Genomic DNA, 25,709 nt, shown 5'->3' on the forward strand with positions numbered 1-25,709 from the left:
TTTTTTATATGATTCCTGTTGGAGAATACTTTCAATAACCTGAGCACCTTCAACACCTCTCTTTGATCGCAATGGAATAGCAAATGCATATCGACTAAAAACACTGATTGCAAGTAGAATGTACCTGTACGGTGTATTGTGGCGTCTTTGAATTTCATCTAGAGTCAGGAGATCTGCTTGCATTATATCCAATGGGTAAAAGGCTTTAGTTTTTCGATATTGATTGGCATGAAGTCTATGATTTCTATGTAGAGTGTAACTTGGTTCATTTTGTAGATAGTCTTGTACACTTTTAGTGCGAACACCCGTGACTTTGGAAAGAGTTGTGGGGGAACTTAAACTCCCCGCCTCGCCAATATTTTCATAAACACCTTTCAGAACTTCAGCCATTTTGAACGTAAAGAAGTTGTGTAACGTCCGCTACCCTTTTGTATACTGGCTGCTGCTGCTGCTGGTGGCGGAGACGTTGACTTGATACGTCTTCGCTTTTGTCTAGCTATCAGTGGTGTGCTAGTATTTTCCAAAATTGATTTAAAATCTTCTTCTGCTTCAAGTTCATCTTTTAATGTTGATGATGATGATGCACGTTCATTTAATTTTTTTAGAATTTGTCTATCGCCAATAAGACTTTTGGGGAAGTTTAATGTATTTAGAAAGTTGTATAGACGAGTGTCAACTGATAATAGTGATTTACGATTTGTAACCATGTCATACATTAAATCAAGTAGATTATAGCTCTTGCCCTGAATTATAATCCTTTCCCCATTGCTCTCAACTTGAATTTGATCACTTTCCAAGAGATAGATTAGGAGTCGTTTACGTTGTTCACGATATGAGTGGGGCAATAGATTTAAAATTTTAAAAAAAAATTAAAACAAATCCTCCTTCTTTAATTTTGTTACAACAGCATCAGATTCTTGAGGAAATGATTATTTTTTAAGGTCAGCAGCAGTGGGCTTTGATCGATAGTGTTTGTCCACTCAGCGAAGAGCATCTTGAAGTAAAATCAGTTTTTTATCATCATCAATAGTTTCATTGTCGAGGAATTTACTTAGATTGTCATCAAAGTGTTCCACGGGTGAGAGAGCGAGTTCAATTGGAATCAATTTATAGGGTTTTGCCATTCTCTAGAGAAAACTGTTTACAAGTCCTGCGACTATTGGCAGTAAAAGTGTGAAAAAGCTACCGCCTGTCTGAAGAAGTCGTTTCCTTTTACAATTATTTCCTTTCTTTTTAGAGGCCAATGTACGCACACTGGAACGATGTTGCTATGCCTGTTGCTTAACTACTTCTGGCAGTTGAACATTACCCTCGGTCAAATTTAAACAAATTTCAGATATTAGATTAATGAAATCATTGTCAATACCATGTTTGAGTATTGCTTTTCTAAGCTGAGATTTTGAGGTGCTTAGAACTGAAAACAAATGTCTATTTTCATGTAGTTTCTTCAGTGTCATGATAGTGACTAATAGGTCTTTTTAGTGTTCACCGGGATATATACAGTAATTTCATTGTCGAAAAGATCTGTGACTACACGCAGATCCTCAGGTGTATTTTGATTAAGATCCAGCAGGATATAGCCGTGGGGTTTATTAGTTGCCTGATTGTATGCTGAGAGTAGAAATTTAGGGGCACCTGGATAGATTTGTTTATTGAGGGTTATTAGCGAGCTAGAATCACGAACAATTCTGTAGATGATATAGTAGGTAGAGTTCAAAGCAAGTGTTCGCATACATTTGCTCTGATGAAAGAGATTGTGTAGAACCAGAGTAACGGAAATCTGTTCATGGTGAGAGCGAACAGTGAACAATTGCAGCATTTTCTGGGAACATTGTTCTATAGAGTAAGACAGATCGTAAATGATCAGAAAGGAGTTTGGTTAAATAATGTTGAGAACATCAATTACCTGGATGTACTTTATCTGCATCATCGAACCAATGGCAGCCCGTGCTGTTATTTTATTTTATGAATCCTGCCAAATACTATAGCAATAGTAGAATTTTTTCGGCTTTTCCGCAAACATTTTATCACAATTTTTAATTATTGTAATTAAGAGTGTTGTTTTTCCCGACATTGAGGGCACCCACAGAAACAATCTGAATGGTGTTTTAAATTTATACATGTTCCTTTCAACAGTTCACCTGTAAAACTAACTGTAGACCCTAATTGTCTAATTACTAAATAATTTTTTTTTTCCCTACTACTCTGTTCTTCCATAAGACAAAGACAAAAGACAAAGAATAATATTTTTTTCTTTTATTATATTAACATAAAAATGTAACAATACATTTAAAAAATACACTTTTTTTTTTAAATTTATTCATAATAAAAAAAATACAACAACAACATTTAAATAGGTACACACATATAAAAAAAACTTTTTTTGTTTATAGAGAAAAAAAAAACATTAAATTAGAGAGAGCATTTGAAAAAATAAATTTTTTTTTAAATTTATTTATAATAAAAATACAACAACAACATTTACATGCACACAGAGAGAAAAAACATTTTTTTTTTTTTTACAGAGAAAAAAACATTAAATTAGAGATGACACTTGAAAAAATCTGCTCCAAGTCCAAAAAAAGAGATAACTTTGGTGACGGTGCGCCCCCCGCGCTGGCGGCGGCCGCCCCCCCCCCCGGGCCGCGAGCCCCCCCCCCCCCCCAAAGGTTTTTAGGAAATTATTTACAGGACTTTATTTAAACCGAGACTTTCACGGTGGGCAATACATTCGATCCGGTCTGAAGTTAAATAGTGACCAAGGGGGAGGGTGGTCACACCATCTTGACAAACATAGACCTTGTCGGAAATGGTACTCATGTCTATTTTTTCTACATTTACAGTACAGTTCTTTTAGTTCAATGATATAATTGCCAACAATTTGGCTCGTGGAATTGCATTTTCAACAATACAATTCCTATAAATGTCCATATTGAAATTCTTGTCCACATAGCACGTGGGTACTCCTTTGCAAAGTTTCTTGATTTCTTCATCGTATGTCTGTATAAATTACGCCTTCGGACCTACAAACATACCACGGGAAATCAAGTCGCTACCCGTTTCAGATTTTAAAAATAAAAGTTGATTGGGCGCCCGACGTTTTACTAGCTCAGGGTAAAGATCAACACTCCAATTGGTGTAGTCCATTCGTGAGCTGATAATTTCACCGTGCGACTAATCATCAATTAGATTTGATGTTTTTACTTTTAACAGTAGAGAATCCGTGTCACCGTAGCAGACCTCTACTTGCCACTTTTCAGGCCACTGTACCCTGGCCAATTTGTAGTAGAACTACAACATGAGCTTTTTTTACATCTCCAAGATAGCACTGCCTGCAGCAATATTTTTATTTAGGACAATGCGTCTTTTTTTCCTATTCAAAAGTACCATGTCCGGGCCAATGATTGTAAAGGAAGTGTAATTGGGATCGGCAATAATTCGAGCACATTGTTCTGGATCGGTCACAACGTCGCAACGATTCCTATTACGAACACTCTCACACATTTTGCCGAAAGCCGAATTCAAAATGAGTTTATAAATTTCTTTTTCGGCTTTCGTCTTTGCTGCAGAACGTTTGCTGACAAAAGTGTCAACAAACGTTTTCAAATAAGGTTTTTGACTAAACTCGAGTGCTCGGATATACTTACAAGTGTATTTAATATTGATTTTAGTGCCCTAAGAATAAAATGTAATAAGTATTTTTTGTAAATTTTATATTAATAAAAAAAAAAAAATTATATACATGATAAAACTATTTTTATAATCTTTAGATTTCGTCACCTAATAGATGTACGTTGACAACAACTAGTGCGGGTAGAGTATCTGAATTCACAGTGTACTGATTCTGATGTACTGCAATGTCTGGGTCACTTTTTCTACAGTAGAGTGCGACTTCACTCTTGTCTTACCTCTTTGTATAGTCAATGATACTATTCGCATTCATTCTATAGAATTCACATGTTTCAATTTGCATATTTGAAGCAATTTCATAAACAGTGTCCTCAAATGTCGAATCATATTCTATCACTGCCAAATAGAAATCAGTGGGTTTATAATCAAAACACCCGTTGTCTTCAAAGCAATTACTTAGAAACCATAGTCTTTGGTTGTTCAAACTGTAGCCTCTTTGACCCGGGTCAGCCTTCAAGACCATTAGAAACCAGTTCTTATGCACCTCACGTAGCGCTAAAAAAAACGCACTGTTCCTACTACTTACAATCATACCGAGATATGCAGAGTCCCACTGATTGCATTTATCATAATGACACTTGGAGCATAGGTAGCCTCTAGGATGAGAGTCAAACACCTCTTCAAGACAGAACTTACAATCTTCAATTTTTACAGCATATCCTCTATGCAATTTACATGGGTTGCATAATCTACACTTTTCATCACACTCCTCAATCATTGTGCAATTCTCACATGATGACCAGCTGCCCAGTGAGTACATACATAGTGGACATGTATGGAACATTTTGTCATGTGTTGACGCTCTCACTGCCACAATTAAACTTAGCTATCAACATAAAAAAATTGCCTGAGATAGAGAGAGAGGAGTAAATCCTCCTTGAGCACAATATTTCTTATTAAAAAAAAAAGTCCTAAAATTTCTAAAAACTAATGTTTAAAATCATATCCACAAAATCATTTTTATGCGTCGTAATCAATATATCAATAAATTTTGTAAATTCATTTGGACCATGATGTAGAAGATTCATACAATAGTATAATGACGGAGAATAAGTTTTCATTATATCAACAAGCATTCCCCGAGAAAATATCTTCCTTTGAATAGACAACTCTAGAAAATCATCGTCTAGAATCAAATGTTTTTCCATAAGAACTAGATTCCTCATGATTCGATCTTTCTCGAATCTATCCATTTTTTAGAGTCCTAACTCTCTCACAACCAACCTCAGACTAATCAGAATCTCTTTTTTGTGCTCAAAAAATATGATAGTCTACTATAGAAAAAAAGAAAAAATACTATTGATTTAGAAACAGTTTTATTGAAAATAATTACAATAATAATATTCACTGATGCATTTTCTTCTCATCAATATATTTCGATAGAACATCTAATGCTGACCGAAGTTTATTTATATGGAGAATATTAACTTTTCTAGCAAAACACAGCTGCTCATCTTGCTTAAATTTGCTTAATTATATAACGTATCTAGAATACATAGTTTCACATTCAAGACATAGTCTACAACCAGCAGTTATTTCCACAGCCACATTGGGTACTCGTATATCATTGCTACTGCTGCTGCTGCTGTCGGTTCCATCATTAATCTCCAATAATGTAAATGCACCACTCATTTTTTTTCTCTCCACTAATATCCTCGCAAATAAAAACCATTTTCTTTGAATTCAATTCTCTTACTAATATGAATTGTAAAGAAAACTATTCCTTATATTCAAATCCTAATCGCCCATCAAGTTATACTCGTTCCTCTTGGCAAAGAGTGTCATGACCCGTAACTACTAGAAGAACCTGTTTGTACGGGGGCGTCGTAGAAGCATAAGGCCATGTGAGAGGATACTCACTCTCTTTGAAAGGGTGTAATGCCCCTCTAGAATAGAATTACCAGAAAAACCGGAAGGACCGTAAAGGCCGCAATAAACAGGATGGAACATAAAGTGGGCAAAATGGTACCTCTTACCCTACTGCCATTCGGTGTGTTTGTTGGCATTAATAGAAAAATGGTTCTTAATAACTCGAGACAATTCATTCACCTTAATAGCTACGGTCGCTATAGTAGCTTCACTAGGAGCTGAGACTGAACAGGGAAGATCAATAACAAAGTTGGGCAATTCGGTCTTCTTGGCTTGAGCTTGGTCAATCCATCTGCAAATGTCCGTAAAATTCTCTTCATCTTTTGCGTGAGTTTTACAGCGTGTTGTAAACTGCATTAGTTGATGGAGCGATTCTTTTGCTTTCAGAATTTCTTCTGGTGTGAAAAAGCCGACGCCTGTATCAACTATTCCCTTCAGTTTTTCTCCTTTTTCCATACTACGGCTCACAAAGTTCAACACAGCATTCAAGAATAATTTTTCCTCCATTTCCGTCGACATCCCGAAAACAACGCAGTACTGTCGACGCACTTTAAGAAAAGGTTGATAATTACTTACAAGATTTGTGTAATAAAATCTTCTATTGGCAACCTCCAATCGGCAGCACTGAGCTAAAATAATTGTTCCCAGGGGAAATCACAGCGGTCAAAATAACCAAACCATAGTTAAGCCGATTATAAAAAGTCTTCAAATAAATATCCACTGGAAAATTCCTCACAATGTAAAACAGGGTTATATATATATATATATATATATATATATATATATATATATATATATATATATATATATATATATATATATATATATATATATATATATATATATATATATATATATATATATATATATATATATATATATATATTTTTATATATATATATATATATATATATATATATATATATATATATATATATATATATATATATATATATATATATATATATATATATATATATATATATATATATATATATATATATATATATATATATATATATATATATAGTTTCATTAAGTTTAGTCTTACCCACCAAAGGCCACGAGCCGGAGAAAATTTGTCTGGTTTTCCAAAAAGGAGGAAACAACCCTTAGAAGTCATAGAATTTTAATGAAAATCATACCAGCAAATTCAGTGTATCAAAGAACCGGTAGTTTACAAGCTCATATCTGCAAGAATGTGGAATTTTGTTATTTTTGCCACAAGAAAGACCCCAGATTTGTTGTTGTTTTTTCGTTGTTTTTTTTTCCAGTGATGATCGTATCGACCCTGTGGGTCTAGAACGTCAAAGAGAACTCATTCTAACTGAAAAGAAAGGTTCTAGTGCCTTTTTTAAGTGACAAAGAAAATTGGAGGGCAGCTAGGCCTCCTCCCACGCCACTTTTTTCTCAAAATCATCCGATCAAAATTTTGTGATAGCTATTTTGGTCAGCATAGTTGAAAGGCCCAATAACTATTTCCTTATATATAAAATGACCCCCTACAGACCCTGGGGAAACATTTGTAGATTTTAAAATTTGCCCATTGAAAACGTATAGTATTTGTTATTGGAAAGTATCCATACATTTTTCAGCTGAGGAGGGGAGGATAAATTTTCTACCGGGAGGATTTTGCACGTGGAGAATTTTTTATGAAGAGGAAACTTTCCAGGGGTGAACTTTTCAGGGGAAATTTTACACTGGGTGAATTTGCCAGAATTCCTATAAGAAACTTCTTTATATTTCTTGCTTTCTCTTTACCGATTCAATTTTACGCGTGGAGACGTTAAAGGTAAATTTTCGCCAAGATTGAATTGTCCAGAGGATATTTCTGTGGGGAGGGGGATTTTTCCGTTGAGGGGGAGCCAGCTATCCAGGCGTTATTTGAAAAACGGTCAGAAATTAAATAAAAAAACAAGTTTTTCAACTGAACGTAAGGAACAACGTAAAACAAACAGAAATTATTACGTATTTGAGGGTGGTGGGGTGTTGCCCTCTCCTCAACACCTTTCTCTTTACTCTAAAGTTTAAATTGTGGCTCAGTTCTTTAAAAACGACTCCTGAAACACAAGGGTCGTTTAATTAGAACGATAAGAAACTTTTTTTTTAAAGTGCCGAAAAACTGTAGCGTGAAGAGTGAGGTGTTGAGGAGGAGGTAACCCCCCTCATATACGAAATACTTTCCTTTCGTTTTAAGTTTTAATGTTGCTCCTTACTTTCAGCTGAAAAAAACTTGTTTTTGTATTTAGTGAAGCTTAGAGACAAACATTTTTCCAAAGGCAATAGAAAAAGTAGGCCCTATGTCAATTAAAACAAAAGTATATAAAAATGAAAAAGTAACAATTAATTACAAAAAATACACAAAACAATAGCCTAATTACAAAAACTAAGATATAAACTTCCAGCACTCAGTTCTGTTGAGCAATGCCGAAGCGTTGGACGGATATTTTTTAACAATATCGACAGTTTTGAGCTTGGCTATCATACACCAAAATATTTTATGCCTTTAGACTCAGTGTTTGTAAAAGTAACTCATTATCAAAGTAGTTTGTTCAAAGTTAAAACATTAAAACTAAGATTAAGAAAATCAAATAAAAATCTTTAATCCAATATCTTTAATTTAATTTTGAATACCAAAAAACAGTATACTTGGCACCTTTATACTTCATAACTGTAAAAATTAAATCTTTTTCAAAGTGACAACTAGATAAATACAATCCCTCCTAGAAAAAAAAAATGATAATAAAACACAAAAACGTGTCCGTTCAGGGGGAATATACAGAAATTCCCAGCATTCCGTTCAGGAGAAACATTTCTGATTATAGTGGCTTCATATATCAGCTCTTGGGTACTCTTGCAATACAAGCAAAAGTTGACGGCATATTCTTACCAAAATTGCCCCTTATTAAGTTGTTTTCCTTGTGTTTATTATAATTATGCGAACTCTCTTGTGCACTAATAACTGCATTAAATACTGATAAGCAAATATATATTTAGGATCAAACAGTTCGTGGTAACGAAATGTAAGTAGGGAGCGACCTGGCTCAATAGTAACCGAAACTCTAAAAAACGAAATTTTGATACGAATAGATACATCAAAAGAGTCAATTTTTTATGCTGATTTCAAATATATAAGTTTCATCAAGTTTAGTTTACCCATCAAAAGTTACGCGCCAGAGAAAATTTGTCTTATTTTCGAAAAAAGGGAGAAACAACCCCTAAAAGTCATAGAGCTTTAATGAAACTCACACCATCAGATTTAATATATTAGAGAATTCGATTATAGAAGTTTCAAGCTCCCATCTGCAAAAATGTGGAATTTTGTATTTTTTTTCCAGAAGAAAGACCACGGACGCGTGTTTACTTTTTTTTTCCCCCAGGGGTGATCGTATCGATCCAGTAGTCCTAGAATATCGTGAGAGGGCTCATTCGAACTGAAATTAAAAGTTCTAGTGCCATTTTTAAGTGACCAAAAAATGGAGGGCAACTTGGGCCCCTCCCACACTCATTTTTTTCTGAAGTCACCCAATCAAAATTTTGAGATAGCCATTTTGTTCAGCATACTCAAAAATTTCATAAATATGTCTTTGAGGATGAATTAATTCCCCACACTTTCCGGGGGAAAGGCTACAAGTTATGAACTTTGCCCATTGTCAAACAGTTCGTGGTAACGAACTGTAAGTAAGGAGCGACCCAGCTCAATGGTAACCGAAACTCTAGAAAACGGGGTTTTGATACCAATAGATATATCAAAAGAATCAGATTTTAATGCTGATTTCAAATATATAAGCTTTATCAAGTTCAGTCCTACCCATCAAGTTACGCGCCTGAGAAAATTTGGCTGATTTTCAAAAAAAGGGGGGAAATCCTCCTAAAAGTTATAGAACCTTAATGAAACTCACACCATCAGATTTAGTGTATTAGAGAATACGATTATATTCGAATCAGATTTTAATGCTGATTTCAAATATATAAGTTTCATTAAGTTTAGTCTTACCCATCAAAAGTTACGCACCTGAGAAAATTTGCCTTATTTTCAAAAAAAGGGGGAAACAACCCCTAAAATTCACAGAACTTTAATGAAAATCACACCATCAGATTCAGCGTATCAGAGAACCGTACTGTAGACGTTTCAAGCTCCTATCTACAAAATGTGGAATTATGCATTTTTTGCCAGAAGAAAGATCACGGATGCGTATTTATTTATTTTTTTTTTTTTTCCCAGGGGTGATCGTATAGACCCAGTGGTCCTAGAATATCGTGGGAGAGCTCATTTGAATGGAAATTAAAAGTTCTAATTCCTTTTTTAAGTGACCAAAAAAATGGGAGGATCTTTCCATGAAGGACGTTATCCTGGGGGAAGGGACATTGCTATGAAGGGGACGCTGGATTTCCCAGCATTATTTAAAAGAGAGATCAGAAATTAAAAAAAAAGTTTTTCAACTGAAAGTAAGCAGCAACATCAATATTTAAAACCAACAGAAAATTTTACGTATATGATTGGGTTCACCCCCTAGTCAATACCTCGACTTTCATAAGAGTTATCTATTCTAATTAACGGCCTTTGTGATTAAGCGGTCATTTTTAAAGAATTGGAGCAAAATTCGAACTTTAGCTTAAAGAGCAAGGTATTGACTAGGGAGCGAACCTTCTAATATACGTATTAAAAATATATGAATATAGAAGTTCGTTACGTAAGTTAATTCGTAAGTTACTTAAATAAAATTTGCACGTTCGTAAATAAAATTAAACAAGTTTCGAGAAAGCAATTTAATCAAATAAAAGTGAAATTAACATGCATATTTTGTTTTAATAATTAATGTACGGTGAGCCAAAATCAAAACTGGATTAATTGAAAAACGTTCAAAAATTAAATAAAAAAACAACGTTTTTTTAACTGAAAGTAAGGAGCAACATTAAAACTTAAAACGAACAGAAATTATCCGTATATGAAAGGGGCTGTTCCCTCATCAACGCTTCACTCTTTACGTTAAAGTTTGACTTTCTCACAACTTTTTTTTAAACAATAATAAACTTTAGCGTAAAGAGTGAGGCGTTGAGGAGGGGACATCCCCTTTCATATACGGAAAAATTTCTGTTCGTTTAAAGTTTTAATGCCGCTTCTTACTTTCAGTTAAAAAAAACTTGTTTTTTTTTATTTAATTTACATATAGTATCGGTTATTGGGAAGTATACAGACGTTTTCAGGAGATATTTCTTTTCTGGTGGGGGGGGGGGGAGTTCGGAGTAAGGGGTTGCGGGGGAGGATCTTTCCAAGGGGAAGGGACGTTTCTATGAAGGGGGCGCCGGATTAACCGGCATTTGTGATTCAGAGGTTTGTGATTCAAACAAAATTCGAACTTTAGCGTAAAGGCCAAGGTATTGACTAGGGAGCGAACTCCCTAATATACGTAATAATTACATACGAATATAGAAGTTCGTTACGTAAGTTAATTCGTAAGTTACGTCAGAACAAAATTTCGAGAAAGCCATTTAGCCAAAAAAAGTAAAATTAATATGCAAATTTCGTTTTAATTATTCATGTACGGTGAGCCAAAATCAAAGCTCCATTAATTCAAAAACCTTCAGAAATTAAATTAAATTTTTTTTTTTTTAACTGAAAGTAAGGAGCGACATTAAAACTTAAAACGAACAGAAATTATTCCGTATATGAAAGGGGCTGTCTCCTCCTCAACGCCTCGCTCTTTACGCTAAAGTTTGAGTCTGTCTCACAATGTTATATTTTAAATAATAAAAAAATTTAGCGTAAAGAGCGAGGCGTTGAGGAGGGGACAGCCCCTTTCATATACGGAAAAATTTCTGTTCGTTTTAAGTTTTAATGTCACTCTTACTTTCAGTTAAAAAAAACTTTCTTTTTATTTAATCACCATAAAAAGCTGATCCTTTGATTTGATGTTATCAATAGTTAGGCTCTTATACTTTCGTTATTGACAAGGATCGTTATTTACTTGACATTCATTATTATGAAGAATTTGATTTTTTTTTATTTTTTTGTTACTCCAACCAAACCATATAGAAAAAATGTTTGTGGAAAACGGGAAAGGGGTTGCTCAGTCACAAATTAGAACTTATATTTTCCTTATTAAAGACCCAAATCTATTGGCAGGCAGCCAACAATGGGGCCACACACATTTCTTCTATGTTTTTTCCTATTCTGCTCTCTTTCCTGTGGTTTCCTTATGATTACTTTATAGTGCCAAGTTTCAAGGGGGACATTCCCCCCTCCCTCCTGCCGGTGTCCATGTGGTAGATTCTTACCTGTTACCAAATTATTTTAGCATGATACGAGGCATTATATTCATTTGCACACATGCTTAATATTTCTCCAAAGGCCCCTGAGAATTTTATAGTATGATTGCCTGAAAAATCCCTTTTGGCATTTCAGGCCCCATCGGAAGAATATCTAAGAATGCTCCACTTTTTCATAGTTGATGTTTTCATATATCTGCTTAAAAAAAACAATGGAGTGTAGAAAGGACGGGAGATGATGAAGGTCATAACTTTCCCCGTATATAGGGTAATACTTAATATATATTCAAAAACAACAAAAACTATAAAAAACATGGTTTTCTTCAAATGAAAGTAAAGATCAACGCTAAAAATTAAAACGAGCATAAATTATAGTTTATATGAGGAAGAGATTGGAGGGGGGCAGTCAATCCCCCTCTAGCCACCCGCTTTTTATGCTAATGATAGGTGCTTTTATTAAAGAAAAAATGTGAACAGTCCGAATCGGCCTTCAACACAGGGTACCTTCATTTCAACTACACAGGAGAGTGCAGAAACTTGTCCCTTTCTGACAAACATGAAAACAAAATAAAATCCACAGGCGAAATTCACTCTCGATGAAAATACTATTTTAAAAATAAATTAAATTCAGTCATTCACTCAGACCCAACTATGCTGAATAGTTTCTCCATAACCTCTACAGCCCAAGTCCTCGCCCTCTTCACTCAAAAATAATAGGAGCCGCCAGTATTCTAAAAAAAAGCTGCCGGCTTTGATAGAATCCAGCCAGACCTTTTGAAAACAAACAATAAGCCCCCGTTCACCTCTGCCACAAAACCACCATAGGCACTTGGGCAAATGGTCACTATATCCAACCCTGCCGGGAGACATACGATCCGTTTCCTCAATAGTCATTCGGGAATACTCAGCCGGCTGAGATTGAGTGGTCATTCGATTTCATATGCTCAGAAGGTCTATCGCACTTCCTCTTCGACTTTGGCATCCCAACCAACTGGATCTTTCTGATTAAAGACATTTATGAAAAGTATAAGCGCGACGTTATGACTGGTGAAGGACTTACCGAAAGCTCTGGCATTTCAACCGCTGTGCTGCAAAGTTGCCTACTGTTACCGGAGTTGTCTAGTATCTTCATAGCTGAAGTCCTTTCATTCACAGACATCGTGCCTGGCCCCCTGGTCGAAGGGGTCAACCCCTTTCTAGGGATAAACTAGCACAAGCTGACGACATGGACTAAACTAACAAGTCATTAAAAATCTCTAGTCTAGTGGCGTCACATAAAAATGGGCGGAGGGGGGGGGGAGGTAAATTTGCCATTTATCCCCGATGTTTTGAATGAAAATATCCATGAAAGGCATTTTCCAATGTAAATACCCCTAAAAAGGTATTTTGTAAATCTGGGGATGAAAAATATAGGCATGGGGAAGGAAAATGCTCCTAGTTTTTGGTCTTGAGTTTTTTTCTCTTGAGTTTCCTTCTAAAAATAATTTTATACTAAAAGTTGTCGATTTCATGGCCGATGAAAAACAATGACCGCCTATAAACTAATCTTTTATTTTCTGCAGGTTACTTATGGAACTTTGTGCTTCTAATAGAACATCCTTTTTTTAAGTGGGTTTTGTGTTTTCATGAAGCACTAGCTCTTAGAATTCTAGCCTACAATAGTACAAATACTGGAAAATATCACGAGTCAGTTTATTTAATCTGCTTTTGTAGATATATTTGCGTTATCTGCGGTGCAGTACCTAACTTTTGTTCGTTATAAGTTTCAACTTTGCTCTTTACTTTTGCAAGAGAAACTTTTTTTTTTAATTCTATAGAAGTATTCTGTTGCTATACTCAAAACGGTAATGCAGGCCTTTTATAATAAAAAAAAACTCACCTAACATGAGTATCCATTTCATGCGAAGACGTGCCATGTTAATTTTTCCAATATCCAATAAGGTCACGCAAGAAATGAACTATCTAAAATTAAATAAAACAAATATTAAGATATGAAAATGAAAGTAAATTCATTACTACTTTAATTCGTTTAACTTGTGAACCGAGCGGAAATAGGAAAAGCCACGCCCATGTACCTTGGCCGAAATTGAGCAACGGGCTCTAGGTCAGTGTATAGTATCCAAAGCTAAAGTTTTGTTTGTTTTTCCAAATAAATTTTACAAAGCAAGTTAAAAGAAGAGATTAAAACCTAAAACTAGCAGGAATTGCTATGAATAAAGAAAAAACACTAAAACAAATAGAAATTACAAAAATTCAAGCGTAATACGATTTTTTTTTTTTACACAAATAACAACGGTGTGGCCTCCCAGCATACTCCCCAAAGAGCTAAAATGTCATTTGTGTTTTACTGAAAATAAACCAATGTTTCAAATTTAGGCATTTTTATTAATTAGATCATCAATATATATGAAAGCAATGAACTTAGAAAGATGAAAACAGTGACAAAAAGAAGTCCTTTTTAAAATAGTGGAACAAAACGACGGGTCGCGATTGTTTTTGGAATTTTTTTGCCACAAATAAACGTAGTGTTGCCGCCCTCTAAACCCTCGAGCGTTTTACTATTCCGTAAAACTGAAAGTTTAATTTAGAATTAGTAGCTTAGAAATCTATTTCATTTTCAAACTAATAAATTCCATTGAATTTTACAAAATCTTAAAATATTTCGGATTCTGGGTAATTCTTATTCAAATCATCCAAAATAAAATCCCCCCCACACCCCGAAAAAGTAAATTTCTGACTGTCAACAAGCTCTGGAACGAAACAAAAACTAAATTGAATCAAAATTCTTCTCGAAGCTCCGTTAAAATAGACAGAAAACGACCTAAACAGGAGGGGGTCTGCCAGCCCAAACTTCTCACTCAGGACATTAGAAAAGTTGTTTAACTTATTTTCAGCTAGTAACCCATAACAAAAATCAAGGCGCATGAACGTGTTCCCAAGCCTACCTCCAACTTTTTTTTAGCTTAAGGCCAGCTATTGATGGCTCCTTAGGATACTAAATAAAAAAAAACAAGTTTTTTTAGAATGAAAGTATGGAGCGACATTAAAACTTAAAACGAACAGAAATTATTCCGTATATGAAAGGGGATGTTCGCTCCTCAATGCCTCGTTCTTTATGCTAAAGTTTTTATTGTTTTGAAAAATGAAGTTGTGTGACAGAGTCAAACTTTAGCGTAAAGAGCGAGGCGTTGAGGAGGGGACAGCCCCTTTAAAACTGGATAGACTCTGGCTGAGCTTGAAGAGGTAGAGAGCTTACAGGTAGAGAGAGGTAGCAGCTTTTAAATGAGCCATGAAACATCTATGTGCAATCTAGCGGTAATCTGCAAGACTTGTAAGGAAGAGTTTGAGATTTAGGGTTTAGGATTTTCATGTTGAGGGTTCAAATCATGAAAAGTGGATTGGCTATCTTAGCCTTGGCATTATATGGCATTTTGGCCCTTTTTGGCTAAAAGTCATTTTTTTTTTTGCAGAAAATGGCAGAAAACGACACTTTGCTGCGACACGATCTCTTTTTTTTTTACTTAAAAAGTCATTATCTATTGATTATTATTGATCAGCAACCACGGTACTCCTAAGTATTCACTGCGGCACTCGTGTCATCAACAGCTGACTTGTAATCCTGGCAATTCGACCTTCTTTTGGCAAAAATGGATGCTTTGTGAGACAAAGAGGTAGAAATCGCCACTTTGGTTTTTCAAGATGATGAATTCAAACCTCCTAACTACAATTTAAGACCATGGTAAATTGATTGTAAGTCATGGAATTGCTGGCACAAAAATGCAGAATTAGCGTTGCCTATAGTGAAAGTCATAAGGTAGAGGCACTTTATATGGAAGTGGTGGTCACATAAACTTCGGAAGGGGCTCATTCGATAGGAAATCGGAAGTTCTAGTGCCCTTTTTAAGAATCACGAGTGATCAAGGGACAACTAGCCCCCCCCCCCATGCCTTGTTTTCCCCAAATGCCTACGATACATAACCATTTTGTTAAAAATAATTCAAAGATCACATAACAAAAGCTCCGGGGTCGACACAACCCCTCAGGGCCCAGGAGCAAGTATTGTAAGTTCCGCCCTGGGGGCATATATGTTTGTTATGAAAGGGATGATCTTATAAACTTCAGAGGGGGCTTAGTTGATTGGAAATTGAAATTTCTAGTTCCGTTCTTATTAGTGAATAGTGATTGGAGGGCATCTACCATCCCCACACCGTTTTTTCCCCAAATGCATCCGAACAAAATTTTGATATAGCCATTTTGTTCGAAATAGTCCAACGATCTGAAAACAAAAACTTCAGAGTCAACATATCCCCCTAGAGCCCGAGGGACGGGTTGTAATTTATGCCCCGGGGGCATATAAGGCTTTTATGGAAGAGGTGGTCGTAGAAACTTGGGAGGGGACTAATGATTAAAAATTGATAGTTCCAATTCCTTTTTTAAAAGTTGAAAGTGATCCGATGGAAACTAGGCCACCCTCCTTACCAGCCCTCTTTTCCCCAAATGCATCCGATTGAATTTATGAGATAGTCATTTTGTTCAAACAGACCAATGACCATATAACAAAAACCCCGAGGCTTACACACACACACCCCACAACCCGGGGACAGGTGTTGGAAATTGTGCTCCGGGGGCATATAAGGTTTTTATGGAAGAGGTATAAACTTCAGAGGGGGCTCATTCAAATGGAAGTGGAAAGTTCTAGTTCCTTTTTTAAGAGTCAAAAGGGGACGGTGGGAACTAGCCCCCCTGCCGTCTTAACTCCAAATCCATCTGATTGAATTTTTGAGATTGCCATTTTGTTAAAATAAGTTCAAAGATCAAATAACAAAAACTTCGTGGTGCACACAGCCCAGGGGAGCTGACCCCTGGCTGTGCATGGCCCGATCCCCCCCTCCCTCGACAAAAAACTTATCAATGATGAATGATAAGAGCTGACCCCTGGAACTCCCTCAATGGCCCGAACCCCCTAAAAACCTGTTAACGATGATTTATTCCAAAAATCATGAGAGCTGACCTCTGGCCCTCCCTCTATGGCCTGATCCCTCCCCCCCAAAAAAACTTATTAACTTTGTTTTATTCCAAAAATCATAGGAGCTGATACCCTGGCCCTCCATCATTGACCCTTTCCCCCGCCCCCCCCCCAAGAAAACTGATTAATGATATTCTATTCCAAAAATCATGCGAGAAAACTTCTTTGAAAAACTTCTTTATCGGAAAGTTTTTTTCTAATTAATTACTTAAAAGCCACACTAGATATGGTAATTTACTTTCGAATGAGCCTTCTTTCAGAATTCTATGATCATTGGTTCGATATGATCACCCCTGGTAAAAAAAAAGTGAAAAAAAGTGAGGGTGCTTTCCATGCAAAAACGTGATTTTCTGTGTTGTTCAAGGTGGTTGGTGGGGCTCTTATTCTGTCGATTGCGATTTTCTACAATGGCAATTCCGATGGAATATTTTTATTGTGATCCGACACCATTTTTGAGGGGCTTCAGGCTCCCTTTTCAAATTCTTAAAATTTGTTTCCGCAATAAACTTTTATTATTAAGTTAATCACATTCCTGAATCAGCTACAAAATAAAAATTTTTCTCAATAGGCAGTTTTTTTTTTTCAAAACGTGCTTTCGAGTTTTTGGTTACTATTGGCTGTGGTTCGCTCTTTACAAGGTTGAAGCTATTGCTGCAACCATGATCAGCATCAGAAAACCTGATTGGGGTATCGTTAATCTAAGTTTGATTTTCTGAGAGGCCATCAATAGTTAGTCGTGAAAGTCCATTGGCTTTTGACTAAAAATCGTTTTCTAGGAGTTTCATTGATGAAATACAACTGAATGTGCAATATCATCATAACTTCTTAATGGTCCGAAGGGGAGAGATAGGAATGTAGGTTCCTCGTATTATCTTAGTTAAGTTAATTCCTTCTACTAATTAAATAAAAAACAAGTTTTTTTAACAGTCTTTTTTTTAAACAGTTTCTTTAATTAAATAAAAACACGCGCGTATAACAGTCGCGCTATGATTGGAATGCAAGGGGGAAATTTTCCCTCTTCATATGTCTAGTAGTTTCTGTTCGTTTTGTGTTTGATTAGAATAACAATTATATTTTGTTTACATTCTAAGTTCATTATTTATTTATTTTTTTTTTTATCAAGTCTAATATCCGTTTCATTTAACTGTTTTATCTCTTATACTTTTCTGTTCGTTTTGAGTCAGAGTTGAATATTAGTTTTTTTTTTGTAACTTACAAATTCATTATATGTTTCATGTTTGTTAGGTTGCTTCTTTTAGCTTTTAGTTAATTATTAATTATAATGCCAATTATTTTTATTACTCTGCTAAAGACATATTTTCGTTCTTTACTTTTTTTTAAGAAAAACTTGTTTTTTATTTGATTTCTGTTCGTTTTTTATTAATTTTTGTAAAGAAGAAAAAAAAACATTTTATGACATAAATTGATACTTAATGTACTTTAATTAGAGCTGATATTTAAATTTCCCATAAATTTTTAATTAGTAAAACAAAGGTAGCTTTTACAATAACGATAAACATATTTATTTCTGAATTTTTCTAACACGGCCACTATTTCAAATTAAGCTATATTTCATACACCATATTTATATTGGCCGTGAATTTTTAATTCGTAAAACAAAAGTAGTTTTTTTTATGATCATAATGATTCATTAGACTTTCGGCTTTTAGACATTAGACTTTTCCCTTTCGGAAATTAAAAAGGTCACAAGTCCTTCTAATTTCAAATCGAATGAGCCCTTTTCGAAGTTTCTACGAAAAAAATTCTATACGAAGTGCCCTAGTCTAAAAGATAAAAAAAAGAAAATAATAATACATTGTGCCCACATCGCTCTTTACTTTGGCAGCGTTATTACGCTGCCTATAATTTTAAAAAAAACCAAGTTGTTCCGATGAAGTAAACAGCGAAGTTGAAACTTAAAACGAACAAAAATTGTTGCTTTACAGAATATCATAAGCAGTGGAATAGTAGTGCTAAGTAAAGAACGATGTCGGTACAATGTACTATTTATTTTTCCATAACAGGGCACTTCGTATCGAAGGAGTTGTCGTAGAAACTTCGAAAAGGGCTCATTCGATCAGAAATTGGAATGGCTAGTGCCCTTTTTAATAGTTGAAAGTGATTAGAAGGCAACTAACATCCCTTCTACAACCACCATTTCCCCAAACACATCCAATCAAAATTTTTAGATAGCCATTTTTTTCAGCGTAGTTGATTTCCAGATGGAAACTATGTTTTTGAGGAGGACGCTCCCCCACAGCCCTCAGGGCGAGGGTTGTAAGTTATGCCCTGGGAGCATAACTTACACAAACAAAACACAAGAAAAAGTTTTTTTTTTACAGTAAGTGTTGTCGTAGAAACTTCAAAAAAGGCTCAATCGATTGGAAATTCAAAGGGCTAGTGTCCGTTTTAATAGTCGAAGGTGATTGGAGGGCAACTAACCCCTCACGCCCACCTTTTCCCCAAAAACATCCAATCAAAATTTTGAGATAGCCATTTTGTTCAACGTAGTTAAAAGTTATGGAAACTAGGTCTTTGAGGAGGAACCCCCCCCCCCCCTATAGCCCTCAGGGCAAAGGTTTTAATTTATGCCCTGGGGGAATATAAGGTTTTTATAGAAAGTGTTGTCGTAGAAACTTCAAAAAGGGTTCATTCGACAGGAAACTGAAATGGCTAGTGGCCTTTTTTATAGTGGAAAGTGATTGTAGGTAAACTAAAACCCCTTCCACGCCCACCATTTCCCCAAACACATCCAGTAAAAATTTTGAGATAGCTATTTTCTTCAATGCAGTTGAAACGTCCGGAAGTTATATCTTTGAGCAGGACACTACCCACACAGTCTTCAAGGCAAGGGTTGTAAGTTATGCCCTGTTGGCATATAATGTTTTGATAGAAAGTGTTATCGTAAATTCTTGAAAAAGGGCTCATTCCATTGAAAATTTAAAGGGCTAGTCTCTTTTTTAATAGTTGAAAGTAATTGGAGGGCAACTAACCCCCTCTCACGCCTACCATTCCCCAAACACTTGCAATCCAAATTTTGAAATATCCATTTTGTTCAACGTAGTTCAAAATTTTGGAAATTAGGTCTTTGAGGATGATAACCCCCTTAGAACCCTCAGTGCAAGGGTTGTAAATTATGCCCTGAGGGCATATAAGGTTTTTATAGAAAGCGTTGTCGTAGAAACTTCAACAAAAGCACATTTGATTGGAAACTGAAAGGACTAGTGCCCTTTCTAATAGTCGAAAGTGATTGGAGAGCAACTCTGGCCTTGGGAAGGCTTGGGGGTTTTGCGCCCAACTTATGTTAATTTCTGCTCGTTTTGAGTTTGACTCGGTTATTTATTGTAATTTCTGTTCGTTTTGGGATTCATTTATATATAGATGCTGATCTGTGGTATTTCACGCTTGGTAGATTATTTTATTTTTGCCAATTTTTTTTTTAATATATTTCTTTACTTTTCTTTGAAAAACTTATTTTGTGGAAAAATTTTTTTTTTAATTAATTACAATAAATAATCGAGGTAAACTCAAAACGAGCAGAAATTAACATGAGTAGGGCTCATAACCCATTTGCCTTCCCAAGGCCAAAACATAATTTGCACTTTACTGAAAAAATACAAATGCATGTGCATTGTCAGTTTAATATACATATACAGATATTTATTAATCAAAATGTTGATATTATTTGATTTATTAAAATTATAAAAGTAAAAAACATTATATTGTCGCCCTCTAGGGGCCCCCTTAATAAGCTACGCAATTAGTGTACAAGCACAAATATATCAAATTAGATTATTAGAGGTTTGGTTCTGTTGGCAAAGCGTTCGACTTGGAATTAGTGGCTTGCGTTCGACTCCTGCTTGGTTTTTTTTTTCAATAAGAGTTTTTCCCTTCTATACGATTATTTTAAGATAATTTCACTGTTTTTGTGAGTGTGATGCCCTCATTTTTTAACGCATGTCCCAGGAAGGTATTTGGTTTTGCATTTTGATTCAAAAGGGAATAGATGTAATCCAGATCATGATTTGAAGCGACATTCTGAGTATATAACTAAATCCGTACCCCAATAAGTGGCGTAGTTTTGCCAAAATCCTGTGGGGGCGGGGTCAACATTGGAGGCAATTTTCCAAAATCAAGTGAAAATTACAGAGAAAACAGAAAAACGAGTCGTTTAGTAATAAAAAAGGTAAAGATATACTAAAGAAAATTGACCTGTTTCAGTAGATGCTTGGATTATGCAGGCTTATCTCAGTTTTGACAATATTTTTGGAGAAACTAAATTTAAGCTGGGAGGGGGTGTAAGCTGGGGTCTGGAGTAAAACTGAGGTCCGGGATGAGAAGTTGCCCCCTCTGCCCGATAGCAAATTATGCCCCTGACACCAATCCCCTACCACTTAGTGGTTGGAGAGGTGTAGGCATGTGGTTCTGGAACCACTCAAAGTTGTATATTAAAAGAAGGATGACTTATTGTTATACTTACTTATTCAAATTATTTACTTCACAATTCCACCGTAATATTCTTTCCATACGTAAGATGGTGCATCCAAAGAGGAAGAAAGATAAGTGAAAATAGTTCTCTTGGAGAATTCAGGTATAACCTACACAAGAAATGATCTTTTTTGCAATATCCATTCATTTCTGAGTAATGAGTGGCTTTTTATTTAGGGACAGGTCAAGTAAATCCCTAAGCCTAAAGGCACATTTTCTGGAGCTAGCAAAATTGTCCGCAAGAATGTCGATGCATAAACCTGTCCGCTCAGTTAACCTTTTGTGTCGCAGCTACTTGTCTTGAGCCACTTTCTTAAGTGCTACTAAATTTAATTTTTAAAAACAAAGAATTAAAGATCTGTTTATTATTTTATATTTTTTAACAAAAAGAAACGACACTATGTTTTGATTTTTTTTTCACTCTAAACTTATTTTTTCCTTCAATTCTTGTACAGCTTATTAGTTTTGCTTCTTAATAAGGGTTGAGATGTCTTATCTCCCCTAGATTGGAGGTGATTAGAAATTATATATATATATATATATATATATATATATATATATATATATATATATATATATATATATATATATATATATATATATATATATATATATATATATATATATATATATATATATATATATATATATATATATATATATATATATATATATATATATATATATATATATATATATATATATATATATATATATATATATATATATATATATATATATATATATATATATATATATATATATATATATATATATATATATATATATATATATATATATATATATATATATATATATATATATATATATATATATATATATATATATATATATATATATATATATATATATATATATATATATATATATATATATAAAGTTTTCAACTGAAAATAAGGACCAACTTTAAAACTTAAGGCGAACAGAAATTATTCCGTATAAATAAAAGTGGTCATAGCAGTGTAGTTTCTAAATTAAATTTTAATCAAAAACGAGCATAGATTAATTAAAAAAAAACTAAGTTTTTCCGAGGGAATTAAAGAGCGAAGTTGAAACTTAAAACGAACAAAAATCATTACTTCACAGCCTATCTAACATATATCAATAAAACTAATGCAAAAAAAATCAACTGGTGACATTTTCCTATGTTTGTTACATTACAGAAATCTAGCGCTTTACTGAAAACACAAAGTAATATAGGAGTAATGGTAAGGTAAAAGTAAACCCTTTAAGGGCACTTTTAACAGTATAAAAGTAAAGCATTTTTAGATTGTTGCTTTATTTTTTTTTTTTTCGTTAAATTTGGAATCACTTCTGCACAATGAGCTCGTTCAGTGATTGATTGTCGTTTTGGATCTGAAAAGGACATTTCATGATTATTTTGTAGACAAGTTCGAAGTGTCTACAAACTCGCTTTAGAATTTGTATCACAACTTAAACTTCTCCGTTTTATAGAGAGAATTAACTGGATTTTCATAGTTCCTATTACGGTTGATATGTTCTTTATTTCGAGTAACTACTAGGTGAGACCAAGTTGTTACCTGATAAATCAATCAATTATTTTTCATGCTGTGTAATGACTTTGAACTTATTATTTTTCTGCCTAAGTTTTTAAGATAAGTGTAAGTGAACGGAGTAAGTGACTGATGTCACAGCCGCTACAGTACTATAACGAGCGTTATAGATTGGTCTTTTGTTGTGAAATTGCGCATCTAGTTTTGACTCCTAAATCAATATTATTCCTTTTTATACTTGCCTTTTGTGTTTTCAGAAAAGCGCTAGTTTTCTGTAATGTTACAAACATAGAGAAATATCACCAGTTGATTTTTTTGCAGTTGATTTTTTTTTATTGATATATGTTAGATAGGCTATGTAGTAATAATTTTTTTTCGTTTAAATTTTAACTTCGCTCTTTACTTCCGTGGGAAAAACTTAGTTTTTTTTAATTAATAATGTTAAAGGCCCTATTCACAATGAATTTTTACTAGCACCGAGATGTAGCTAACGCTAATTTGAAAAAAAATCAAATTTTTCATTGGATTTTCTGATAGATTGAAAAAAATTATTGGCTTTTAATTAGCGCTAGCTGAATCTTGATATTAGTGAATCTTGTTGTGAATGGGCCTTAATATACACGTTTCATTACCGTAAGAAATTTGGGTTACTATTTAATAACACTTTAAGTTTTTGTGTGGTCAAATCTATATTACCATGAAGCTAAACATCGGGCACAAAAATCAGACAAACCAAATCAATCAGGAAACTTTGGTACGGTATATAGCCTAGGCATATGTCCAAGATTTAGGGGGGGGGGGAGACTGGAACTCAGCTACATCGGAAGTGACAGATAATCTAGTAAAAAGAATTTTTTTTTTTAACTTAGCGCAGTAACATTCATACTATTACACTGTTTCTCTCAAAGGAGGTTCCTTCTCTTTCCTTCGTCTTTACTTTTTTCCCCCTTTCAAAACCCCAGAAAATTATATTTTCGACAAGGGGCGTCATATTTATACTCTCGCTTTACTTTGAAGACTAGAAACCGTCTTGTCCGTACCTTCTATTTGATTTCCTGATACTTGCTTTAAAATAGACAAAGGCGTGCTAAAAAAAATGTTCCTAGGTAATTCAGCCCCGTATAACTCAGTCCATTTACCCAAATCCTCGTTCAATCCAACCTATATTCAATTCAATTCCCATTCAACTGAACTCCGTTTAGCTGACCCTCCATGCAACTCAGCCCTCATTCAACTCAACCCAGGTGCAATTCTACCTTCGTTTAAATAAGCCCCATGCAACTCAACCCCTGTTTAACTCGACTTAGTTTGACTCAACCTCTATTAAACTCAACTGCAATCCATTTCAACCCTTGCAAAACGTTAGTTTAAATTTAACGTTAGGTTAAATAGATTGAGCTTTATGGGCGCTTGGTTAAACGGGGGCTGAGTTGCAGAATATTGCTATAAAAATAGGCGAATTTACACTTTTGAGGGGCTGCACTGTCTCAATGATGCATTTGTGCAGAGGAAGAGATTTTCTGATACTATCGCCCAAAATTCAGTTTCCTCCCTGCCCCAAAAGATATCCTACGCAAGAGTCTCGCTTACCTATTTAAAGATAACATGGTTTACTTACATTTGAGCATCTAATTCAGAAGTTATTCAAATATCACTCATGGTCACCAGTTAGTATACAAACAAGACAGACAGCCGATACAGAACTACTTAAAACCTGGCGGCATCTAACTAGCTTGCCTGTTAAAAACGGCAAATGAAGCCAGAAAGTTGATTGTGCACTTTCAAGTAGAGATCTGCAGCCGTACCCGGGTGAAAAAAGGGTTTCACCTTGCTCTGAATTTTGGTTGTTTATGTCTTAGAGATTAACAGTGAGATGGCCCTTCAGTAATCTCCAATGACCTTCCGCTGGTCGACAACCTTCGGTCACTTATCTAAATCGTTTAGTGTAAATTATTACAATTTAACGGTAATGATATTTTTGCATCTCAAGAATAAATGTGGATCTGTTTGCCTTGTATATCATCAGCCGTCAATATTAGTTTCAACTCCACTGGCCTAGCTGTTTAAAGATACACAAAAGTCCGGAAGATAATAAAGAAAATTAATGTAGTTGTTTAGAGCTTGACTACTAATATACAAAATTAAAATCAGATCTCAGTTTTTAAAGCCCCTGAAGTTTTGGAGAAAATATATACCACCCTACCATCCTTCACCCTCCCCAACGTAAAACCCCATCAGAAGTAAACTCTTGCCTGTCTACACTTTAAAAGGTTTTTTTCTCTTTATGATTCTGGTAAAACAGTCATGCAGAGCCAAAAAAAAAACAAAAAACATTCAATTTAAAAATACCATAATAATTACATGCAATAAAATAAATTATTTAGAATAGTAAATTTAGTATTTTTAAGTAGTTTTTTTTTACCTCGAGTAGAAAAATAGGCTTTTCAAAATTAGAACTATTTTTTTAGGTAACGGAAAATGAGGCATTTAATCAATTTTGGGCTTTTCACGCCTTTGAAAACCATATATTTAGAGAATGATTATAAATTACATAGTCTATATAAAGAAACTTTCGTGTTGTTACAAGATAGGCTATCTCAAGTTAATCTGAACCAAGAATTAGCTAATGCTATTTTTAAAGTGTGAAATAAAGCAGGGTGGAGCAATTGGGGGTTTAAAAGTACAGATTTAGCGGAGGAGAAGGTTTTAGAGGGTAGAGTCCAAGCCCAACCCCTTCCGAAAATGCACAGTTTTGTGGATGTCTTGTACAATCTCTCAGCCGTCTCATAAACATGAATTTACGAATATTAATTCCCATACAGCTATGTCAG

General features: G+C 34.6%; 1 protein-coding gene across 1 annotated transcript in view; it reads right to left on the bottom strand.

The window, feature by feature from the left end:
- Positions 1-24,656, bottom strand: part of LOC148952291 (uncharacterized) — a 110,073-nt gene extending 85,417 nt beyond the window's left edge. Inside the window, exons 1-2 of the mRNA XM_089089741.1 lie at positions 24,497-24,656; positions 13,709-13,791 (exon numbers count right to left, since the gene is read on the bottom strand). Of these exons, the coding sequence (XP_088945867.1) occupies positions 13,709-13,745 (37 nt within the window). The 5' untranslated portion in view covers positions 13,746-13,791; positions 24,497-24,656. The remainder of the gene's footprint in view (positions 1-13,708; positions 13,792-24,496) is intronic.
- Between the last annotated feature and the right edge of the window lie 1,053 nt (positions 24,657-25,709).

The sequence above is a fragment of the Artemia sp. Qi Xiang Cuo genome, chromosome 5, assembly GCF_049724085.1.
Source record: "Artemia sp. Qi Xiang Cuo chromosome 5, ASM4972408v1, whole genome shotgun sequence".
In the NCBI taxonomy this organism is placed as follows: Eukaryota; Metazoa; Arthropoda; class Branchiopoda; order Anostraca; family Artemiidae; genus Artemia; species Artemia sp. Qi Xiang Cuo.